General features: G+C 45.0%; 1 protein-coding gene across 3 annotated transcripts in view; it reads left to right on the top strand.

Annotated features, from left to right (window-relative positions):
- Positions 1 to 15,336, top strand: part of TSNAXIP1 (translin associated factor X interacting protein 1) — a 403,075-nt gene that overhangs the window by 223,695 nt on the left and 164,044 nt on the right. For all 3 annotated transcript variants that reach the window (XR_012679541.1, XM_075188810.1, XM_075188811.1), the window contains exon 11: positions 1,355 to 1,483. Coding sequence is in view for 2 of the 3 variants with exons in the window: in XM_075188810.1 (XP_075044911.1) it covers positions 1,355 to 1,483 (129 nt within the window). In the remaining variant the exon portion in view is untranslated. The remainder of the gene's footprint in view (positions 1 to 1,354; positions 1,484 to 15,336) is intronic.

Here is a 15,336-nt window from a genome sequence, read left to right as displayed (position 1 = left end):
CCATGTCTTTGACAATGGAGGAGTGCGCATTTGGGGCTAGCCTAAAGAACTCTGCAGCCATGAGCGCTTGTTTTCAACAGTGAAGGATTCTGCTCTGCGCATATTTTGCTTTCATGGTGTGTGTGCCATCATTCCCTTAGAAGTCAAGGGCAATGTTAATCTTTACTTATTAGTAGTAAGTGATCATCTTCACCCGATGTGGCATCCTTTCTTACCTGATGAAGGAGGGTATTTTCCAGTGTGACAAAGCACACATCCACATAGTGTTTGTGGTTATCCAATTGTGTTATGATAATGATTCTGATGTTATCCATATGTCATGGACTGCTCAGTCACTAGATCTGAACCCAATTTGATCATCCGTGGACTATTTTGGAACAATGCCTGAGATACCATTTTCCACCACCATTAACCAAGTTATTTGGGCAAATATCTTGTGAAATAATGATGCTGCCTCCCTCAAGACTATGGTACATACAAGTCGCAATGACCTAAGGGGTCTCTCAATGCCCCATTAACTGACTTTATATTGGTGTTTCTATTTATTTGTCTGTATTTTGGTGCAGTATTGTTACATGATTTTGTTTGTTAGAACAAGCATTCTATATTGAATTCTGTAAAGGGCAGGAACCAATTTGGGGATAGGAAGAGCAGCACACAAAATGTTTGGTGATGAAACTTAGTCTAGATGGATTTAAAATGGACTGTAAGGGTAAAAGTCTGGTTAAGGAAAGACAGTAAAAAGGGAATTGCAAGTCAATGAATTTGACTTTTTGCAGTGACCTGTATGAGATATGGCTAAATTCTGGAGCTGTTTCTGCGATGCATGTAACAGAATTGGGAAAACAGATGGGGGTTTTCATTAAGGATGACACCTAGCTGAGTGATGGTTTATTGTCGTGCCGTGTTGACCACAGAAATAGGGTTGATGGAAGAATTAATAGGCCATTTTTTAAAAAAAATTAGATTGAGATGTAGAGGACATCCAAGATTAAATGGCAGAAAGACATTCATTAATGTGGGCCAGCACAGACGGTGATATATGCTGAGAGAATACATACATGTGGCTTGAAAATGACAATGAATTCTGCTTAATATAGTGGCCTAGCAAAATGATCACAATGTAAAAGATTTATACACAGTACATAAACTGCTCCATTTCAGTCATAAAGCTGACCAACACATGCCTGAATTTTCAGTTTTGGTTGAAATTAGATTTTAAAATGCTACCACCAACTTATCTTTATTTAATTTAATCTATATGTTTTACTTTTATTATATTTTTGCAATTTACTAAATTAGATACTCAAGTATATTACATTAATTCTCTTTTGTTTGTATCTGTTTATTCAAGGGCAAGAGGGATAATATTCCTATTCATCTGCGCCATGAAGGACCAGTTAAGAACTTGAAATTAAACCTAAAAGATGTGTCTAACTTGCTAAAAGAAATATGGAAAGAGAAAGTTGCAGTAGATCAACAGGTGACTTTGCAAGCATAAATAACATGGTGTATAGTTCGTTTCTAGGCATGCACGGTGCAATTTAACGCAAAATACAGCATGTATTGGCATTTACGTTCCTCAATGAATCAGGCATGTTCCTGTTGGAAGTAGTCATTAGAAGATAAGTAGACTGTGGTCACAATGGGATACCCATTGTCAACAAAAATAGTTATGTAGGCTGTGGTATTTTAACAATGCTAATTGGTATTAAGGTGCCTAATGTGTGCCAAGAAAACATTCCCCACACCAGGTAATTCCAGGGATTCATGTTGTTTATTCCAACCATCACATGGTTATTTGAGTTACTGTCACCTGTCTGTCAGCTTGAACCAGTCTGTCCATTCTCCTCTTACCTCTCTCATTAACAAGAAATTTTCCCCTACAGAACTATCTCTCACTTGATGTTATTTGTTTTGCACACTAATCTCTGTAAAATCTAGAGACTGTTTTGCGTGAAATTCCCAGGAAATCGCAGTTTCTGTGATACTCAGACCACCCTGTCTGGCAACAACAATTATTCCACAGTCAAAGTCACTTAGACTACATTTCTTTCCCATTCAGGTTTGTGGTCTGGCCATATCTAGTGTTTGGCCTTGACCATGTCTGCTTATCATTTTTGGCTGATTAAATATTTGCATTAATGAGCAGGTGCACCTAATGGAGTGGCGGCTGCAGAGCATATACACACACACATATTGTTACGACAACCAGTGCGGCATAAACTCAAAGAACTGGTAGAAGAGGTCTTCACCTTTAGCAGCCGCCTTTCCCGTAGAGACTGGTTATGCTCACAAGTACTCAGATGCCCCCAGGACTTAAACTCAGAGTAGTATAAGCTTGTACTCACACGGCTGCGCACAGGTACAGGAGGTAACACACGGAACAGAGGCAGACCAACGATCTGCAGACTGGACGGAGCACCGGAGGAGATGTCAGGTACCAGCAGGGTCAGGGTTACATGCAACAGTTCAGACTCCAGGTACAGACAATGGATCAGGATCACAGGCAATGGTTCAGAGTCCGGGTACAGGCAATAGGTCATGCACAGGTAATCAATCCAATGGTTCAACACCAAACAATAGCTCAAGAGCAGGCACCAGTACTGGAAAGAAAACGCTATAACCAGCAGGGAGGCTAAGTCCTCCCTGCCTAATATACTGCAGGTAGCCAATCAGGGCTTAGCCCTGTAACACACCTCAGTACCAGGTTAATTAATGAGCCTAAATTAATCAGCCCGCAGGCTGTACACTAGCGCACGCGCCTGGCTGCCCTGTGTTGCCGGGGCGTGCTAATACTGATTTCGGCGTCCGGCAACGGTTGGGGCCGTGAAACCGGATGTGACGTCCCGGTCGTCATAGCAACAGCTGGGACGCCAGGAACCAGGGGCAGTGAGTCGCGGCGGTGCTCGTGGCCGCGGCAGCTCCTGACAGTACCCCCCACCCCATGGGGAGGGGTCAAGGGTCCCCGACATCCAGGCTTCGTGGGAAATTCTTTAAAGAATTCCTTCATAAGTCTCTCAGCGTGGAGACGCCTTTGTGGTATCCAACATCCCTCTTCTGGGCCGTAATCCTTCTAGTACACTAAGAACTGGACCTGACCTTGCACTTTTCTCGAGTCCAAAATTCTCTCCACAATGAACTCATGGTTGCCATTCAAAAGCAGAGGCCGAGGTCTATTTGCAGAGCGATGATTGAACTTGCTGGGAGGAACCGCCTTTTTCAGGAGAGAACAGTGAAAGGTGCTAGGAAGTTTTAAGGATGGTGGAAGTATGATTCTGAACGCCACCAGATTAATTTTTTCTCGATAGTGAACGGTCAGATAAACCGAGGTCCTAGTTTCTTACATGGTTGCCTCAATCTGATGTTCTGAATGGACAGCCAGACTTGATCACCCACTTTTAATAGACAAGGACCACGGTGACGATCAGCGAGGACTTTGGACCTGCAGGAGACTTGACGTAGAGCAGAGTGTATTTTTTTCCTTATGGACTTAGCCGAGATGTAAAGGCAAAAGTCCCAGTATCACTGACAGAGGAAAGAAAATTCACCTTTGGATGAAACCCGAGGTTACATAAGAAAGGGGATATACCAGTTGCAGAATGACAAGAGTTGTTATACGCAAATTCCACCCAAGGCAAGAGAGAGGACCAGTTGTCATGAAACTTAGATACATAAATGCGTAAAAATTGTTCTAGAGTCTGGTTAGTTATTTCCGTCTGGCCATTTGATTGTGGGTGGTAAGCAGGCCCACTTTGATTCCAAGCGAATTGCAGAAGACCCTCCAAAACTGCGCAATGAACTGGGACCCTTGATCCGAAACAATGTCATCCGGGAGGCCATGGAGACGGAAGATGTACAAAATGAACAACGTGCCAAGAGTTTCACATCCAGCAACTTGAGTAATGGAACAAAGTGGGTAATTTTACTGAAACGGTCAACAACTACCCAGATGGTGTTATGACCAGAAGACCATGGGAGATCGACTATGACTATGAAATCCATCGAGAGATGGGTCCACGGTTTACCTGGGGTAGGTAAGGGCATCAATTGACCAGAAGGACGATTCCTAGAAGACTTGTATCTAGCACATTCCGGGCAAGTGCGGACATATTTCACTGCATCCGAAGATAAAGTAGGCCACCAAACCCAGCGAGACAGAGCTTCGATGGTCTTATGGATTCCTGGATGACCTGCCAACCGATTGTCATGGCTTTCCATGAGGACTGACTTTTGGAGATGAACTGGTACAAATAATTTATTAGCAGGCATCTGAGCTGGAGCAATTTTCTGAAACTGACAAAGAGTAGCACCAAGTTCCTGAGTTAGGGCGACATGAATGGAGGATGAGAGAACAATAGGTTGCGGATCAGGAGACTGAGGATGACATGCCAAAAAGCTTCAGGACAATGAATTGGCTTTGGTGTTCTTTGAACCTGAACGGAAAGTGATGAAGAAATTAAACCGGGTAAAAAACAAAGCCCAGTGGGCCTGCCTGGGATTCAAGGTTTTCGCGGTCTGGATATACTGGAGATTTTTGTGGTTAGTGAAGATCGTAATGACATGGGTTGCTCCTTCTAACCAGTGCAGCCATTCTTCAAAGACCCACTTGATGGCCAACAACTCACAGTTTCCAACGTCGTAATTGATTTCAGCGGGTGAAAATTTTCTAGAAAGATAAGCACAGGGATGCAATTTCTTATTCTGAAGATCTCTCTGTGAGAGAATGGCACCTCCCCCAACATCTGAAGCATCTACCTCCACAATGAATGGGAGTTCCGGGTCCGGATGTCTAATGACTGGTGCAGAAATGAAGGCGGCTTTGAGGGCTGAAAAACTTGCCAATGTTTCCGGGGACCATTCGGCTGGGTTAGCGCCTTTCCAGGTGAGGGCAGTGATCGGAGCCACCAATGAGGAGAATGAGCCTATAAATCTTCGATAATAGTTGGCGAAGCCAAGGAATCTCTGGATTGCCTTCAAATTCGTGGGAAGGACCCAGTCCTGAATTGCCTGAACCTTACTGGGATTCATAGCGAAACCAGATGAAGAGATGATGTACCCCAGGAAGGTCACTCTGGAAACCTCAAATTCACACTTCTCCTGTTTTGCATAGAGGTGATGTTCACGTAATTTTTGTAGAACCTCGCGAACATGCTGCTGCTGCTGAGACAAGAATTGTGAGTAAATTAAGATATCATCTAGATAGACGACCACCGTTTTTTCAAGAAATTCCCATAACACATCATTGATTAGGTCTTGGAAGACTGCCGGAGCATTGCATAACCCGAATGGCATTACAATATATTCGTAGTGTCCTGACTCAGTGTTGAAAGCTGTTTTCCACTCATCCCCCTTTTTAATACGTATGAGATTGTAGGCACCTCTGAGGTCAATTTTTGAGAAGATGGTGGCTGTTTTGAGTTGGTCGAACAAGACAAAAATTAATGTTAGAGGATATGTGTTCTTAACAGTGATATTGTTCAGACCAGGGAAGTCTGTGCAAGGCCTAAGGCTGCCATCTTTTTTGGATATGAAGAAGCAACCAGCCCCTACGGGAGACTTGGAAGGGCGGATAACCCCCTTTTGCAGGTTTTCCTCCACATACTGCTCCATGGCCTGAGTTTCAGGGATAGATAGGGAATATAGACGCCCCTTGGGCAACTTAGAACCTGGTACAAGATCAATTGCACAGTCATAATCCCGATAAGATGGAAGAGAGTCAGCTTTCTTCTTACAGAATGCATCCCAGTTCTGGGTTAGGCTGGAGAGCTCTAAGAGGAAGCGTCAGACAAGAGGAAGAACACTTTGGACTCCAACGGATGATCTCCCCATTTTTCCAATTAATAAGGGGATTATGGCTCTGAAGCCAAGAATACCCCAGAATCAACGGAGCAGAGGGACAGGTAATCAAGTAGAATGGGAGCTCCTCCTTATGGAGGGCTCCTACAGATAAGAGTACCAATGGAGTCTTAGCGAGTATTCTACCCCCAGGCAAGGTGTCACCATCCAAGCCACAGGTGGTAATGCTCGATTCCAACTTGATATCCGGAATGTCCAGAGTCCAAGCCAAGTGGAAATCCAGAAAGTAACCCGCTGCACCACTATCGAGGTAAGCCGAAACATCTGAAGAATGATCTCCGAAGGCTGAGCGTGCAGGGACTAGCAATTTTTTGAAGAGATTATCTGAAAACCTAAACGCACCTCTTCGCCAGCGCTTAGGTTTAGGCGTTTCTCGACTTGGTAGGGCAGGTCCGAACTTTGGTGGCCTGATTGACCACAGTACATGCAGAGGCCCAGGGAGCGCCGCCTGGAGCGTTCTTCGGGAGGCAGACGGTAAGCACCCAACTGCATAGGCTCAGAGGTGTCCAGAAAGGTAGAGCAAGGCTTAGGTGGTGAGCAAGGATGTATAGCTGACTCTCTCTCAATCTTCCTTTCCTTGATTCGACAATGAATTTTAATAACTAATCACATCAGAGTTTCAAGTGAGGCTAGTGCAGGATACTGGACTAAAGAGTCCTTGAATTGATCCGTAGGACCTTAACGGAGCTGGCTCCGAAGCGCCGGGTCGTTCCACTCACTATCGGTTGCCTACCGTCTGAATTATGCACAATATTCTTCTGCAGAACGATGTCCTTGCCTTAATGCCCGAAGATGTGATTCAGCTGAGGCCATTCTGTCAGGGTCGTCATATAGTAGACCCAAGGCCTGGAAGATTGCATCCACGGTTTGCAAGGAGGAGCTCGCTGCTGGAAGAGAAAAGGCCCAGGACTGGTGATCGCCCTGAGGTAAAGAGATTACCACACTGACTCTCTGCTGTTCAGAGCCAGAAAAGCGTGGTCTCAAACTAAAATATAACTTGCAGCTTGCAGCTTTATTTAAAGTTGCGGGAGGCGGGTCTGCTTCCAGAGAATCAACAGGGCAGGTTCAGCTTCGGCTCTGTAATGATACCAGAGGAGGCCTGTTGAAGCTGCGGGTTTCTGGAGGACTCTTCCTGTGCTGACAAGCAGTGTGATAAATTCTGTACAACTTGTGACAAGGACTGGATCTGATTAGCTAGGATCTGGGCCGGACAAAGGTTCGGCTCGCTGTCATCCATGATGGAATTACCTCCAATCTTCACTGGCCGGTTATAATGTTACGACAACCAGTGCGGCATAAACTCAAAGAACTGGTAGAAGAGGTCCTCACCTTTAGCAGCCGCCTTTCCCGTAGAGACTGGTTATGCTCACAGGTACTCAGATGCCCCCAGGACTTAAACTCAGAGTAGTATAAGCTTATGCTCACACGGCTGCGCACAGGTACAGGAGGTAACACGCGGAACAGAGGCAGGCCAGCGATCTGCAGACTGGACTGAGCACCGGAGGAGATGTCAGGTACCAGCAGGGTCAGGGTCACAGGCAATGGTTTAGAATACGGGTACAGACAATGGATCAGGATCACAGGCAATGGTTTAGAGTCCGGGTACAGGCAATGGGTCAGGATCACAGGCAATGGTTCAGATTCCGGGTACAGACAATAGGTCATACATAGGTAATCAATCCAAAGGTTTAACACCAAACAATATCTCAGGAGCAGGCAGCAGTACTGGAAACAGGATGCCATAACCGGCAGGGAGGCTAAGCCCTCCCTGCCTAATATACTGAAACTAGCCAATCAGGGCTTAGCCCTGTAACAAGCTTCAGTACCAGGTTAATTAATGAGCCTAAATTAATCAGCCCTCAGGTTGTACACTAGCACACGCGCCCGGCTGCCCTGTGTTGCCTGGGCGTGCTAATACTGATTTCGGCATCCGGACATTGCCCTGGCAACGGTCGGGGCCGTGAAACCGGATGTGTCATTCCAGTCGTCATAGCGACGGTTGGGACGCCAGGAACCAGGGACAGTGAGTCGCAGTGGTGCCCGCAGCCGCCGGTGCTCCTGACACATATATATATGTATATATATATATGTGTATATATATGTGTATATATGTGTATATATATATGTGTACATATATATGTATATATATATATATATATATATATATATATACATATATATATTTATGTATGTGTGTGTGTGTATATATGTATATATATATATATATATATATATATATATATATATATATACAAGTTAACCCGTGCATGATACTCATGCATTCTAGTCAAATCAAGCTACTTAAGGTGTTCAAAAGGTTCTTGTCATGCATTTGGGGCTAGGCCAGGCCTCCTCAGGGGAAGAGCGTTACTTCCCGACGTAAGCGCCCTTTTTTAACGTGGTTTTGTCCACATGTCACCACCTCATCATTCTTCTCCATCACCTCATCCTTCATCTTCATCGCCACATCCTTAATCTCCATCGTCTTACTGTTCTAAAACCTCTCGATACACAACGTTTCTGCTAAACACCTTATCGCTGTGCTCAATCAGTCTTCCTTGAAGGGCAGTATTTATAACCTGCACTTTCACATCACTGCTTCGCCATACTCATGAAAATACGACATGAGTTCATGACCAAACACAGGCTCTGGTAAATAAATACCCACACGGTCAAGAGTTTGAGCCCTCAACTGGTAAATTTAGCCTTTACCACCCCTCCCACGAGGGAAAGGGGGGATGATGGAAGTTAACTGACTTCACTATTATAATTTTTTTGTCAAATAATGTCAATATATATATATATATATATATATATATATAGATAGATAGATATAGCAAAATACGTAATAAACACTGGCGCTCACAACAGTATTGTATGAAGTCAATACATAGAAGGTCCACAAAAACACCTCTTCCACATATGGAGGCAGCCTTCCTTGTAATTGGTAGGTAAGTCCAGCATCATATAAAAAGTCAAATAAGGATACAGCGCACAATGGTGTGTTACTAGGGAATTAACCCAAGTTCAGTGGGGAAGTAGTAATAAAATCAACAGTTCAATGTTCCACGCTTGCTGGACGGTCCTCTAGGACCAAGGGTATATGTCCAGTGTTGCATATATAAAAAGACAGAATATTAAAGGCATAGGATTAGTAGGAGCAGTGTGTTAGTGATAGACCATCACCATAGGATTACACACCCAAAGGAATTATATCGCTTATCTGTATGATTAATCCAAAGACTGGAACACAGCTTAATAACCACTTCTCTTTCAATAATCTGTGGTCAGCACTCTCAGCAACTGCAAGTCTGGTCTCCAGTCATATAACATCAGCATACTGTAAACACCATATCTTTCTTCCACTCAGTGGGTAAGAAAAAGAAGATAATACACTATATGGTGTAGTATTTCAAAAGTAACAGTATTTAATCAGAATTAACATATAAAATGCACACTCACAAAGAGTAATGAAAATACAAGCTTATTTGAAATTCAGGTATCAGATATACCATGTCCTCAGGTACAACAGGAACCTCCCACAGTCTTCCGCACAGGACTAACTGATGGTATGGTGATCCAATATACACAGGAACAATTAGAAAAGAGCCTCTACGCGTTTCGGCCTTCGCAGTACTTCCTCAGGAGGTGATAAGTGTGGCCTAAACCAGGGATGTATTTATAGCGGTTGCGCATCGCCATTTTGCGCATGCGCATTGCGTGGACGGACTGCGCATGCGCGACCCGTCGGTCTTACTGCGCATGCGCAACTACGGTACTGGCATGATTTTCTGATCACAGGCAGTCCTCTGTTCAATTGTTAGTAGTGAGATATGAGGGATATAGTACTGGGATGTGAGGAATGCAGTAACTCACAATAATTATAGTAGTGATACAGCTCAAGATATAGCGGTGGCCATCTTGGTAAAGGAATTTTAATGGATCAGCCTGATTGTCGGCCATTTTGGTGCAGGTGATATAATAAAGTGGCCATCTTGGTAAAGGAGGAATAAATAGATGGCTCCAGAAATCGGCCATCTTAGTAAAGGTGCTAAAGTGCTATAAGTGCTAGTGCTTAGGAAATAGTGATAAATAACCGGGATCTATAGATCCAATATAAGTGAACATACTCTCTGGTATAAAACATATATAAATATACAGTACATATATAAATAATAAGTAGTAAGTAATATTGTAAACATATCCTTAACAATTACAATTATACAGTATAGTTTAAAATACATAGCTCAGCTCTCTCAAGACCAGCCAGCTTCACCAGCGTTGATCTCCCTGAACAAATGGCACAAACAAGCTTTTATACATGTTACTCCTCCCCCCAGCTTTAGCTTGATGGACAGGTGACACACCCACCTTCTCTTTAAAAGAAAACACCCATCAGTGGCTCTGTTTGCACAGACACACCCTGTCTGTTTGCTGAGAGGAAATGTAAGTTAACAAACTTTAAATTACACATACGTTTTTACCTGGTTTAATCTCCACCTAGGTGCAAAACTGTGCCAATGTTTTATTCTGTTTGTATACTTTCTATGCCTCTTGTCAGAAAAATGCCTCCCTTTGTTACACATCCCTCCCTCTAGCGTCTCCAAGCAGGGGGATGCGGACTTCGCGAGGAGCGCAAATTTTCCTGACAATGCATCTGCATTCTTGTGCAGAATCCCAGGTCTATTCTACTGGGAACTTGAAAGGTTGCAGTGCCAAGAACCAGCGGGTTACCTTGGCATTTACCTCCCGGTTGTTCTGCATCCATCTTAATGGTGCATGGTCTGTTATTAAGGTGAACTTTCTGCCTAAGAGATAATAGCGCAGAGCTTCTGTAGCCTATTTTATGGAAAAACATTCTTTCTCCACAGTGGCATATTTTTGTTCCCTTGGAAGCAACTTCCGACTTAGGTACAGGACAGGGTTTTCTACTCCATTCTTCTCCTGTGACAAGACTGCACCTAAGCCAACACCAGAAGCATCAGTTTGGAGGAAGAACCTCCGGGTAAAATCTGGTGCTTGTAGAACTGGAGAGGAACAAAGAGCTAACCGAAGATCAGACCAGGCGGTTTCTGCAGAATCAGAGCAGGTTAATCCTTCTGGACAACTTATTTTTAACATGTCCGTAAGTGGAGCATTTCTAGTGGCTTACAAACCGCCTGTAGTAACCTACTAAGCCTAAAAAGGTTCTTAACTGCAACTTTTTTTTTCTGGTCTTGCCCAATTTTTGACTGCCTCCACTTTGTCTATCTGGGGTTTTACATGCCCTCGACCAACAATGTACCCCAAATATTTGGCTTCTCTCATGGCTATGGCACATTTCTCTGAGTTAGCTGTTAATCCTGCTGACCTTAATGAAGCTAAGACCGCCTCAACTTTGGCTAAATGTGATCCCCAGTCTGGGGTATAAATCATTATATCGTCCAGGTTAGCGGCTGCATAAGCTGTGTGAGGTCGTAGCAATTTATTCATGGCCCTTTGGAAGGTGGCAGGTGCCCAATGCAACCCAAAGGGTAGGACTTTATATAGATAGAGACCATCAAGGGTGGAAAATGCAGTCTTTGGCTTGGCCGTGAAAGTCAGGGGAACTTGCCAATAACCCTTTGTTAGATCAAGGGTTGTTAAATAATTGCTACCAGCAAGATTTTCCACTAGTTCATCCACACGTGGCATCGGATAGGCATCAAACTGCGACATACTGTTTAGACGCCTAAAGTCATTGCAGAACCTAATTGTCCCATTGGGTTTTGGGACAAGCACAATGGGACTATTCCATTCACTAGTGGATTCTTCAATTACATCTAACTGGAGCATCTTCTCGACCTCCTTTCTCACGTCCACCCGTCTGGCTTCTGGAATACGATAAGGCTTCTGCTGTACAATGACTCCTGGTGCAGTGACAATGTCGTGTTCGATTAAGGTACTGCACCCAGGAATGGAAGAGAAGACATCCCTGTTCCGGCGAATCATTTCTTCAGTCTGTTGTCTCTGCTGAATGGAAAAAGCTGGCTCTATGGGCACTTCAGACTTTTCAATGGCAGTACTCACTACCTGAGGAGAGGTTTCCTCATCATGCCAAGGTTTAAGAAGGTTAACATGATATATTTGCTCCTCCCTTCTCCTACCTAACTGGCGGACTCTGTAATTGACAGGACCGACAGCCTCTAGAACTTCATATGGACCCTGCCAATGGGCGAAAAGTTTGCTTTCCTGGGTGAGAACCAGGACTAGGACCTTGTTCCCAGGCTTGAAAGATCGAACAACAGCACTTTTATCATAACTTTTTCTCTGTCGTTCCTGAGCCTCTTTTACATGTTGCTGCTTAATGGGCCCTATCTTTCCTAGCCTCTCATACATTTGTGACTCAAACTGTACTAGATTTGGCTCCCTGGGACCTTGCTGCTCCCACCCTTCTTTTAACATATCCAAGATACCCCTGGGCTGTCTCCCAAACAATAACTCAAAGGGTCTAAACCCTGTTGAAGCTTGAGGTACCTCACGGATGGCAAACATCAAATAGGGAATAAGAGTGTCCCAATCTTTTTTTTTCTTGAGCCACTGCTTTCCTGAGCATGTGCTTTAATGTGCGGTTAAAGCATTCCACCAAGCCATCTGTTTGTGGATGGTATACAGAGGTGTGAAGCGCCGTAACCACTAGCAACTGGCACATGTCCTTCATCAGTTTAGACATAAATGGAGTACCCTGATCTGTGAGAATTTCTTTGGGTATTCACAAGCATGTAAACATCAATACAAGTTCCTTAGCTATGGTGCTGGATTTCATGTTTCGTAGGGGAATTGCCTCTGGATACCTGGTTGCATAGTCAAGCACCACTAGTATATATTGGTGCCCACGTGCGGATTTTTCCAGTGGCCCCACAAGGTCCATAGCTATCCGTTCAAAGGGAACTTGTACTATTGGAATTGGAATGAGAAGTGCCCTGTACATGGGTTTGGGACAGGTTCTCTGACAAATAGGACAAGATCGGCAATACTTTTTCACTGCAATGTGTACACCAGGCCAGTAAAATCTAAGCAGAACTCGTTCCCGTGTTTTATCCTCCCCTAGGTGTCCCCCACAGACATGTGTATGTGCTGCTTTTAACACTAGGGTTACATGGACCTGAGGAACCATTAATTGTTCTACTTTATCCCCCTGTACAGTAGCAACTCTATACAGGAAATTATTTTTAACAATAAAATATGGTATACCTTCTGCAGGCTGGGCGGCTTTTGCTACCCCATTTACCTCAGTCACAATTTTGAAGGCATGTTCCAAAGTGGCATTATTAAGTTGTTTTTGAGAAAAAAAATTGGTATTGCGGACCAGTCCGTATCCTCACTGACAGGCGGGGTGGGCTCATCTGCGACATCACCGACCAATGCTAGTTTGGACTGTCCATGTTTCCCCGCAGGTGGATGCTTTTGTGGGACTCCTGCTGTGACTCCCAGGATGGCATTCCGGTTTGGCGGTTCCCAAAGATCGATGCCCAGATGTTGTGAATTCTTAGGCGGTTCCTTTAAGACCGGGCTTCCGATGGTTGCATCAATTGCCGGCATGTTTGGCCGAATCCGCTCACTGAGGACATCATTAAACAGTGGGAAGTCTCGCCTCAAAATAAGTGGATATGGGAGTTTAGGTGCTATGGCAGCTACCACCATAACAGTTTTGTCTTTGAGTGTGACTGGTAGTATTGTTCTTTCATACTCCTCTGTCGTGCCATGTACGCAAAGAACCTTCACTTTGGGCAACCGAGAAGTTATGGTTTTGGGTAAGGCAGAGCTGGAAACCAATGAGAGTTCACTCCCTGAGTCAACCAAGGCCAGAACAAGGTTTTGGTTGATTAGGACAGTCACCCGGAACAAACAAGGACTTCCTGATGTGGGACTCATGGTAAAACAGCTTGGAAAAGCAGGCCCAATTTGTGCCACGGAACAGTCCATGGGTTCCGGTAGTTTAGGACACTCTGCTTTAAAGTGGCCTGGCTCACCACATTCAAAACACTTCAGATTAGACATCTTTGCACCTGGCCCTCTGTCCGTAGCCCCCGGATGCAGTGATCTATCGCCAGAACTTCAATAATCCGAGAAGGCGAATTCTCCACAGGCTGCAGCCATTTCTTTAAAATTTTAGAAAGCTCAGCCACTTGCGCTCTGACCAGTTTTTCTTTATCATAGTGCCATTGGTGATAGCGCTGGGCTCGGCCTGGCCCGGAAACTCCAATGCGAGCCAATATCTCAGACTTTAGGCACAGATAGTCAGAGGCCCCTTCCTCATCTAGATCCATATAAGCTCGCTAAGCTTCACCAGTTAGATATGGCGCCAGCCTCTCAGCCCAGTCTTTAGAAGGCCATTTTGCCCTTTTTGCAAGTCTCTCAAAGGACACCAGATATGCTTCTATGTCATCACCTGGCGACATTTTCTGGAGAACAGGACCAAGTGGTTCATTTCTGTCAGGCCTCACCTGGCTTAACTCTTCTCTTAATAGCCTTGTGTTTTCCACCTGTGCCTCGGCAACTCGTAGCATGTGAGCTTGCTGTTCTTGCTGCGCAGCGGCCACATTTACGAGGGTTCTCAGTACTTCCTCCATGTTGACGTCTGCGCTGGTTGGGTAGCGGAAACTTGCTTTCACTCACCGGACTGTGAGTGCCATTTCTCCTGTGTTAAGGAACCGTGGCCGTCCGCCATCCTGAGGGTCTGCGCATGTGCAGCCCTTATGAAACCTTTAGTACCTGTTGCTTTTAATTGATTGGATGATCAGGCAACCCTCCCTATTTAAACCACCTGTGATCATTACCTAGTTGCCTGATCTTGGAGTCTCATTCCCCATGAGCCTCTGAAGGTGTTCCTGTGTTTCCTCGTGTATTCAGCTCCAGTTGATTCCTGTCTACTTCTATTGTGGTTTCCAGACCACTTCAACTCTCCTGTGTTCATCGTGTCTGCACTCAGCTGATTCCTATCTGCTACTGCTGCCGGATTCCAGTCCGCCTCAACTCTCCTGTGTTCAGCGTGTCTGCTCTCCGCTGCCTCCGTTACTACTGCCGGATTCCAGTCCACCTCAACTCTCCTGTGTTCAGCGTGTCTGCTCTCCGCTGCCTCCGTTACTACTGCCGGGTTCCAGACCGTCTCAAGTCTCCTATGTTCATCGTGTCAGCTCTCTACCGATTCCTATCTGCTACTGCTGCCGGATTCCAGACCGTCTCTACTCTCCTGTGTTCAGCGTGTCTCCCCTCCGCGGCCTTCGCTACTGCTGTCGGATTCCAGACCGCCTCTACTCTCCTGTGTTCAGCGTGCCTTCCCTCCGCTGCCTCCGCTTCTACTGCCGGATACCAGACAGCCTCAACTCTCTCGTGTTCATCATGTTTCCAGTTTTACTTACTACTGCTTCCTGAGTATTGCTCCGTTGATTACCGGTTACCTTCCGTGCGCTGCACCAACCTGATTACCGCTTCCATCCTCCAGTGGTCTCTCCTCCT

The sequence above is a fragment of the Mixophyes fleayi genome, chromosome 10, assembly GCF_038048845.1.
Source record: "Mixophyes fleayi isolate aMixFle1 chromosome 10, aMixFle1.hap1, whole genome shotgun sequence".
In the NCBI taxonomy this organism is placed as follows: domain Eukaryota; kingdom Metazoa; phylum Chordata; class Amphibia; order Anura; family Limnodynastidae; genus Mixophyes; species Mixophyes fleayi.
The sequence above is the reverse complement of the archived record's forward strand: the minus strand, read 5'-3'. Positions and strand labels throughout refer to the sequence as shown.